The sequence below is a fragment of the Plecotus auritus genome, assembly GCF_963455305.1.
Source record: "Plecotus auritus genome assembly, chromosome: 2".
In the NCBI taxonomy this organism is placed as follows: Eukaryota; Metazoa; Chordata; class Mammalia; order Chiroptera; family Vespertilionidae; genus Plecotus; species Plecotus auritus.
In genome coordinates, this window is record NC_137771.1 from 118,795,423 (window position 1) to 118,804,858 (window position 9,436).

Consider the following 9,436-nt stretch of genomic DNA (forward strand, 5'->3'; position numbering starts at 1 on the left):
TTGTTTTCTTTCCAAAAGTAATATGTTTATTGTAGAAACTTCAGTAAGTATAGATAAGCAAATCAAGGCAAAAATCACCTAGAATCTGATCAAAATTATGTTTTTGTTTATATATATTAAATGTAAATATTTTTTTATTATGCTGACAACATTTGATCAAACAAGTTCCTTGTTGGGCTTTTAGACTTGTCAGTTTTCTTGGTATAAATAATACTCCCAAAATTATCCCTGGAAACTGAACATCCTTGATGATTGTTTTAAAATAAATTTCTAAAGATAAAAATACGGGGTTAAAAGACATGCAGACTTTATAGATAGTTGCTTTTCTGAAAAGTTGCACCAGATCCATATCTGTTCCCACAGAGTGTGAGCATCAGTGGGAGCATAATTGAAGCATTCTTGTACATATGTAAGAAACAAGTTGTAATGAAGGTAACATCCCATCAGTTTTCTTAGATTTTGATTCAAGAGGGTTTCCTTTATGAGGGCAGTTATTTGTACATTTGGTAACCATGGTAAATTTGGTTACTATTCCCTATGACCCTTAGATTGAAGTATGTAACCTTGGCACCATGTTTGCTAGTCAGGTGATTCAAATTCTACAGCATTTTTATTGTTTTATGTGGCCAGCTGATAAAGAGCTGTTTCAGTATCCCTGAGGAAATTTCCAGCCAAATTGAGGTGTTTAGAATATTACAGATTCAGGATAAGGTGATGCTCTAACCAATTGAGCTACCCAGCCAGGGTTGTTCACATTTTTTAAAAATTCTTTATTGTTTAAAGTATTACATATGTCTCCTTTTCCCCCATTGACCTCTCCCCAGCTATTCCCACCCTCCCAGCACATGCCCTCACACCACTACTGTCTGTGTCCATTGGTTATGCTCATATGCATGCATACAAGTCCTTTGGTTGATATCCTACCACCATGCCCCTCCCTTGCCTTCCCTCTGAGATTATGTTACAGAATTTACCAGGTCACCAGAAAATACACACAGGAATACTCAGAGATACAGGAAAAAACATTTGTTTCCAGATGTACTAGTACTGTGACTCAGGGGAGCCTGTTTCCAAATCCTGAGCAAGCCAATATAGAGGAAGCTTTCTCTTTATACCTTTTGGTTTCTTTGTCCCCCAAATATGGATCAGACCTCTGGACCTTTCACAGGCTTTGCAAAAAGCACCGTGTGTTGGGATGGGGGACGTGAGACCACACCTAAAGGCCTGGCCTGGCACCAGTGCTGATAACCCCCTCTGGGGGTTGTGTATTGTTCGTGGTTTATGGCCTTTGTAAAATGAGAGTATTTATGTCTTGCAAGACCAGATAATTAAGGAAGGGGCAATGAGTTAATTATCAGCTAGCAAGAATGTGCATTAGGGATACTGATTAGGTACAGAGTCAGGCTGCTAGCCCACCCCCCTCAAAAAAATGTCTTATTTCCCCATCAATTGGATGGTCTGTTCTTTAAACAGTATCTTTCATAAAAGTCTGTAGGCTTCATTAGACTGCCAGAGGGACAGAGGTACAAAAATAGAATCCATCAGTCAAGAAAGTGCTGTTGGGTATCTCACAGGCAGGAGGAGTTCTGTGGTCTAACAGCCAGCAAAGCTGCTTTATTAACTGCTTGTCTGTTGCCAAGGAAAATAAACACCTTTTAGATGTAGATGTGAGCAAAAATAACTCCATCTCTGTGTTCCAGATTTCATTTCATTTTTTTGTTTCATGCTGCAACCTTTCACCAACCTCACTCACTATTCTTGGCAAGTATATCAAAGCCTTCTAATTGATGACATCTGTGTGCCTTAAAATGTAGCCATAAACAAACACTGTTGGGAAGGTGGGACAACTGGAGATAAATATCAAACTGGTGATAGATGATTATAAGCAATCATCTATCGCAAGACCACCAGGAGGCATGGCCCCTGTTGCTACTGCAGTCTTTGGACAAAGAAACTAAACAAGAAAAAAATGGTAGTGGATACTTTATTTTGTTGTATTTAAAAAAGCAAGTTTGGGATATTTCCTTGTGGTCCTCCTGTCCCGTTTCCCTTCTCCCCCATTTTCTCATGGTGCTCTATTCCGTTTCTCATCATCCTTCCTGTCAAATTATCCAGGCCTTTCTCTTAAATACGTGATCCTCAGTGCTTGTCTTTGAAGGACAAAAAAGTTTGCACTGTTAGGAAAACTTAGGGTCTGGAAGTGCTTGCAGCAACCAGCAGCATTGTACGTTTTGACTCATTCATTAGGCTTGGAGCATCGTGAGTCAGTCCTCCCACTCTGGGCAAGGAGCTGTCCCTCCCAGAAGGCAAAAACAGTGCAAAGAGGCTTCATGTTAGAGAGTTGCAGGCATATCAATGGGAAACACCATATAAACAATGAAAAAAATCATCTTTTCAAGTTGTTGGATTTTCTTCTTCATGATCTTAAAAAAGCTACTAGAAATCTTTCACTTAATAAACACAAGCACATATATGCAGCAGAAATTTGGATGTAATATTTATCATTGCAATGTTTCTTAAAAACATTATTTCAAGCCAGAGTTTATCTCAGATGCACTGAGGACCATCACTTCATCTGTAAATTACCTCAAGAGTGTGGTTTATTTTCTCATTCCTTAAAAAATATATATATATTTGTTTGCAAAGTGCAAACACTGACATCACATGAAGATGCCAGTCTTTACACACACTTATAAAAAGGAGCATATAAGAAGTATACACTAGTACAAAGTTTTACAAATTAATACAAGTATATAAATTACAATGAAATAAAGGAAGATTGTGGTTCTGTCTTGGGTGGTTATTTTAACAGTCATATTGCTGTAAAGAAAATGAAATATGCATTAGGTTACAAACAGGCTAAATGAACAATGATGGCATTTCAGTCTTTTAAATTCCTATTTTAAGCAAGCATGAAGCTGGCTGATCTCAACTTCAGCAGAGCTTCTAGGGACAATACTAGAGCTCAAACAATGCTCACAAAACATTTCCTAAACAAACCAGACAGACCAGTTGTCCTCTCAGAGTAAAAGCTGCAGAAAGGGGCCATGGAAACTGTAACTTACCAATACTGAGTTGTTTTTGAACATGTTGGATAAGTTTTTAATCTTAGGGATTTTAGAGATAATGCCATGGGAGTTTCACACAGGAGTGGGCTCAGTGTGGGTAACCTTTCTCATTAAATGCTACCGAGTTCTACAGTTGACTCATCTTCAGTAAAAACCTTGCCCTTTGAAAGTCACTTTTGTCTTATAAACAAAGGTAACAGAGCTGCTCTGCAGTGTTGGGAAAAGCAGCCACTCCCACTGTGACTCAAATGTAAACCCAGGGGGACTGTTTGCTCCCTCCCAGGAGAGAGTGTCATTCTGCTAAACCACTACAGTAACTTTGATCATTGACATATTACGCCTGTCCCCAAGATGCATGAGAACTGAGGTCTAGTGGGGCGTCACAAAATTTAAACTGTGCCTTATATGAAGCTCAAAACTAAAGATAGGTTACTTAGTAATCAGAGAGGACTCTTCACTGCCTCTCCCAAACCATCTTGCTGAAAACAGCTCATGGTAAAGGATTCCCACTTGTTTGTTTTCTTGGGAATTTGGCAAGCTCCCAAGGAAATTATTAATCTTGCTGGATTAATCTTGCCTGACAAGGCAAACTAGAGTTTTATTTTAACTTTTCCTCAAAAATTATAGAAAGTTTCCATTTATTTACAGAGCCATGTATTTTTTTTATGGTAACAGTGGGCTTTTGGTGTTCATTGAGTTTTGTCTTATTTTAAAAGAAAGTTAAGAGACATTGAACCATTTACAGAGAAGTAAATGGCTAGGGAAATATACATTAAATAAATTTCTATTTACCTAATCCTATTTTACAGAATAAGACATAAAACAACACCACCCTCCAAATTGGACCAAAGCTGAACTTCCGTCAATTTAATAATATATAATTTTTAGGAGGCTATAGAAACAAGATGTTCCCCACTACTAACAAATGCATATTTTTCTCCAAAATCATATCCCCAGGAAACAACTGCTTCCTGGTTTTCTTTCACAATGAAAGGCTTTTCATGAGCTGCTATTGAAAGGCTACTAGTGATTCTCTCTGCTTAGCTGTTTGAGCTTTTTATGACTTCTTATTAGGAAGGAGCTGTAGAAACTCAACAGAACAGCAAGTATTGTATACAGGTTAAGAGCAGGTGCTGCGGCAAAAAATGACCCAGGGTTGGAAGCTCATTAGTTTCTTGACTAAGTGATTTTAGGCATATTGCTTAATGTCTGAGTCACAGTCTCAGCTGAAAAATGGGTTTAGCACTATGCATAATGCAATGAATGTTGGCTATTATTTGTGAAAACTAGTTGGGAACAAGAAAGAAGAAAAGAGAGGACATTTCTTTTGTGTCTGCAGCCAGAACAGTGGGTTGGCTCCTGAATAGGGTACTTTGTCTATGGGTGGCATTTTCCCATATCCACAGAGCCAATTATGAAGGTAACTGTAACATTCAAGGAAACTTATTATTGAGAGCAAAACTGAACACTAAATACTTTGCCACAAAGATAATGTAGGAATAAATGCTGGTAGGCTGAGCAATGTTTGATTTTTGCCTTTTTCTCTGTTATGGTGCATTATATTGCTTGACTACATGAGGGACAGGCTACGATTTTTTCACACAGTTTCTTACCTGATGGTGAGTACAGCAGTAGCCACATACACCTCCAAGCATTCCGTTTATTACTTGAATGAGACACAAGATCAATTCAATTCCACCTAGTGCCAAGAGTATAGAAAACAGAGAAACATTCCATTCCACAACGTGCCTGGGTTCAATGCACTGGGACCATGTGGATTTGTCCAGAAGGTATCTGTGCATAAAAAGAGAAACTTCTGACACATGACCACACCTAATGGAATATCTCATAAGCTACTTTTTGTGGGGTGTTTTTTTCATTCAGAAAAAAGGAATGAATTAATTCAATGGCCTATCTCAACTTCTTCCAACCCAAGTCATTCCATAAAATGACGGTTTAGCCCAATTTTGTTGCCACGATAAGCATAAAACTTAACAGAGAGTATTGAACACTCAGTGTGAGACATTGAGCCAGGGCTGGGAATGCAATAGTGAACACGGCATGGGCTCTGTCCTGGAAAAGCACAATTTCAGGGAACAGACAATAGGCAATCTCATGCAACAGATATACTAATCAGGTAAACCAAGTGCGAAAGGGCCACAGAGGAATGAAACCTAACCTAGACCAGGGAGAAGACCTACATAAGTAGCTTTCCCACAAGTCTGAGCTTCATGAAGGTGGAAACCAGACCTTTCATCATTGTATATCCAGCCCCTAGACCACTATGTGGCAGATAGTAGGTTCTCAACACATTTTTAAAGTAATTGAATGATACATAACAATCCAAAGTTACTATGAGAAATGTTAGGAAATAATGCTGAGATCATATCTGAATATATATATATATATATATATATACATATATATATATATATATATATATATATATATGAGGTAATATGCAAGTTATGCAAATTAGGCCAGGACGCCATAACAGTCATGACTGGTCAGGAGGAAGCTGCGCATGCAGGTGAAGCCTGGAGTGGAGATGGAGACAGAGACAGGGGGGCCTGCCCAAGCTTCTGCGCTGCTGCGCTGGCTTGGGAAACCCCGGAGTGAATACAAGCAGGAGGGCAGGGGGGCAGGAGGAGCCTGGGGCTGGCTGAGCCACCGCACTGGCTTGCACAGCCTTGGAGCAGACATAGGTAGGGAGACGGGGGGGCCCTGGGGCAGAAGTCAGGCCCAGGTTCTGGTCGTCCACAGCGGCAGTCAGACCTGGGTCCGCAGCAGCCTGAGAAGTAGGCAGAGGACAGACCACTGAGGGTCTTATATACCATAGCAGGGAGCTTAGCTTTTATTCCACAGAAGGAGGAAAAGTGAAGAATGTCAACCATGGGAGCATCCTGGATGGATGAACAACGGATGAATGATGCCTTTTTAGTTTGATGGGTTTGCACTATACACATGTGGTGGATAAGAATGTGTGGTCTGTTGTGGAACAATTACTCACTGTCCTTCAGTGTCCAGAAAGGTATAGTTCCACTGGTTGGAGGAATCAAGACATAGTGGTCCTGTGGCTAAGCCCAGAGCTGCCACAATGACGCAGTAGCCAGACCCTGCAATTCCGATGAGAGATGCCAGCACAGAAGAAAGCATCTAGAGGAGGAGAAACACGGAAGTGAGCTATAGAGTGTCCTGCAATGATGTGGAAACCAATGTCTCCACCAGAGCGGGAGGACCTACCGCACATCTCTTGCCACAGTTGTCGTGGCCGCAGCAGCCACAGCAGTCCTCTTTTTCCAGCCCAATGAAGACAAATGCTGGCAGGAATATCTGATTAGAAAACAAGCAGATTAAAGTCATTGTCTTTCCCCGAGTCCATAAGGGTCAGGTTAAGTACTTTTGGTAAAATATATTTATTTCTGACATTGTTGACTTGCATTGGGTTAAATTGATCAAGTATCTCAAATAATGTGACATGATGAAGAGAAAAAACCCTCTAAATGTAATATCTGCTTGTTTTCATGTAATGTGTCAAAGCATTCTTTAGGGTGAGGGTGTGGTATGGGAGGACTAAAACAATAACCTTTTTTTTTTTTTTTTAAAGGTTTTTTTTTTGTTGTTGTTTTTTTTAAATCTATTTTATTGATATTTCACAGAGAGGAAAGGAGAGGGATAGAGAGTTAGAAACATCGATGAGAGAGAAACATCGATCAGCTGCCTCCTGCACACCTCCCACTGGGGATGTGCCCGCAACCAAGGTACATGCCCTTGACCGGAATCGAACCCGGGACCCTTCAGTCCGCAGGCCGACGCTCTATCCACTGAGCCAAACCGGTTTCGGCTAAAACAATAACCTTTGAATGTGCTTATTTCACACAAGTTCCTAGCATAGTCCTAGCTGCAACTGCTGCTGGGTTTTGTTGTTGCTTTTTGCAAGTGTTGTTTTGCAATAATAATTGCCTTTAAATCTGATTTGTTTTTCATTGTAAAACATAGAAGATACCAACAATCTTTAACAGAATAACTGACACCTTTTTTTGTAAATGGAAGAGATGGAAGCTCTGTAATAATAAAAGTGAACTGCTTCTTTGAAGACATGATTGTATGGTTATCTATACTAATAAAAGTCTGGGTGGCGTCTCGCTCTCGCATCATCACAAGATGGCCACCCCATGTCATCAAACAAGATGGCCACCACAAGATGGCCACCCCTATGTCATCACAAGATGGCCACCCCCAACATCATCACAAGATGGCCACCACAAGATGGCTTGCAGGGGAGGGCAGTTGGAGGCAACGGGGCCTGCAGGGGAAGGGCAGTTGAGGGGGGACCAGGCCTGCAGGGGAGGGCTGTTGGGGGCGATCGGGTCCGCATGGAGCAGTTAGGCGTCAATCAGGCCAGCAGGAGAGCAGTTAGGGGGTGATCAGGCTGGCAGGCAGAAGTGGTAAGGGGCAATCAGGTAGGCAGGCAGTTGAGCAATTAGGAGCCAGTAGTTCGGGATTGTGAGAGGGATGTCCCAGATTGGAGAGGGTGCAGGCTGGGCTGAGGGACACTGGGCCTCTAGTAGCTTTATAACAAAGCTCTTTAAATAAAGTAAGTATGAAATACTTTGAGATAAAAAGAAGCTTAAATAAGTACAATATTATTGAAGGACAAATGATTATATTAATGTGATAGTAATGTTTAAATCCAAAGCAGATTTATCAAAGTCTAATTAGTGTATCAAGGTTTAAATGTTTTAATATCCTTTATTTGAATAAGAAAACTATTTTGTCTAGTATTAGCAATTCTATAAACTTCTCTTTAAAATTCTCAATCCCAGCATTTTAAAGTAGCAAGCTCAACTTTGTACACATTCTTTCCATGCTATCCTTAAAGCTAGTATTTTCAGCTCCAAAATTGGCAAGCACATTCCTCTCACTTCAATTAAAAATAAACTTTGAAAAAAACAACACATTCCACTGCTAGCTTCAGACACTGATCTGCTGCTAGCGGCAAGATTTTCCTGGATACCACACCCAAGAATTACATAAAGGAGAAAATCTATAGTTCTTTCTAAATAATAATGCACTCACAATTTTTTTTTTTTCTGTCGCATTGCCTGAGGAAAAACAGCAGAGATTTTGGATCCCAAGTTCTGTTGATTTAGACAGAAAACCAGCTGGCTCCTCTCAACTCCCCAGAGCAAAAATGATCCAGGGCTGCCAGCTTCAGGGCTAGAAACTCCAGTCTCTCAAATCTACTTTAACAGCTAGTATCTGTTTCTAGTTGTAAAGTAAAAGAGTTTAGCAAAAAGATAGTTCACTTTTAGTTGAAAGAGAATTTTATAAAACAACATCCAATAAAATTAGTATCTTATGCCTATCTCCCTATCTCAACTTTTGCATAATCTGTTTTCAAAAGAAGAATGAACAAAAATCACTGGATTTGGAAATAGGCATTATAAAGAAAAATTTCCATGAAAACACAAGAAATCATCACATTTAACAGGAGAGAAGTTGTTAAGGTTATAATAATTTTGAACAACTTACCAGCAAGCCCCCTCCTATGATGCCAGAAAAGAACCACACGAACTTGCTGAGGTGGTCTTCAGAGGCATACTTTGTTTCCCCATTGGGAAAGTACAGCAAGATGTTAGCTACAATGCAGAGGATGGCGAGCCCCACCAGAGACTGTCCGATGCATCGTGCGCATTTGCCGTAGCACATGGTGGCAGGGAGTCTGGGGGTTATTTTCCCCCCCTTCACTCTGCAGCTGAGGGATGGCCCAAATCAGATGGGAGTGTGCCTGTCTGCACAGAAAACAAAAGCTGATTTTCAGCCCATTCCTACAACCTCTTAAATACTCTGAGTTCTTCGTCACAGGGTGGATGAGGTAGTTTGCTTTCATTGGTCTTGATTACAGGCTGCAGTTGGGGAGGGGAGGGAGAAGGAATGTCCCGCCCTTCAAAAGGGTTGGGACAAGTGAAACCAGGGGCAGGACATGAGAAACAGTCATAGGGAGGAGAGAAAATGATTAATCCTCAACAAGAAATTAACTGTGTAACTCCTTTACAGGATAAAGGATCCACAGGAAAGTCTAATACAACTTTCTAGTAACTGCCAAGTGTAAGTGTCCATGCTGTGTCCTGCCCGGCTTGAGGCTTTGAAAGATGGTGAGTTGTGATCCTGCTCCATGCCGGACAATTTTTAGTTTGAGAGCTCTGAGTTCACTTCCACTTCAGCACTGATTTAATTCGAAACCCAGGCTAGTCCCCTGAGGTCTGAGCTCGTTCCCTGGTCTGTTAAAGGCAAGGTGTCCAAGCCATTGCCATGGATTTGAGGAAGCTGTCGGGAAAATTACAGAGCAGCCTTCTTTCCTCTGC

The 9,436-nt window shown here is 40.7% G+C and overlaps 1 protein-coding gene across 1 annotated transcript; it reads right to left on the bottom strand.

Annotated features, from left to right (window-relative positions):
* Positions 1 to 751: 751 nt before the first annotated feature.
* Positions 752 to 8,939, bottom strand: TM4SF1 (transmembrane 4 L six family member 1). Its single transcript, XM_080656060.1, has 5 exons — positions 8,604 to 8,939; positions 6,312 to 6,401; positions 6,079 to 6,224; positions 4,682 to 4,862; positions 752 to 2,820 (listed from the first exon to the last, which is right to left on the bottom strand). Exons 1-5 carry the CDS (start codon positions 8,778 to 8,780, stop codon positions 2,806 to 2,808), a joined length of 609 nt encoding a protein of 202 aa, XP_080512186.1. The 5' UTR covers positions 8,781 to 8,939; the 3' UTR covers positions 752 to 2,805.
* Between the last annotated feature and the right edge of the window lie 497 nt (positions 8,940 to 9,436).

Bases quoted from the DNA above. Each gene is read 5' to 3' on its own strand.
- TM4SF1 (XM_080656060.1), bottom strand. From the start codon at position 8,780: ATGTGCTACGGCAAATGCGCACGATGCATCGGACAGTCTCTGGTGGGG. The intron at 6,225-6,311 runs GTAGGTCCTCCC...CTCCTCCTCTAG, and splicing joins ACTGTGGCAAGAGATGTGCG to ATGCTTTCTTCTGTGCTGGC. The intron at 4,863-6,078 runs GTGAGTAATTGT...TTTTATGCACAG, and splicing joins TTTCTGGACACTGAAGGACA to ATACCTTCTGGACAAATCCA.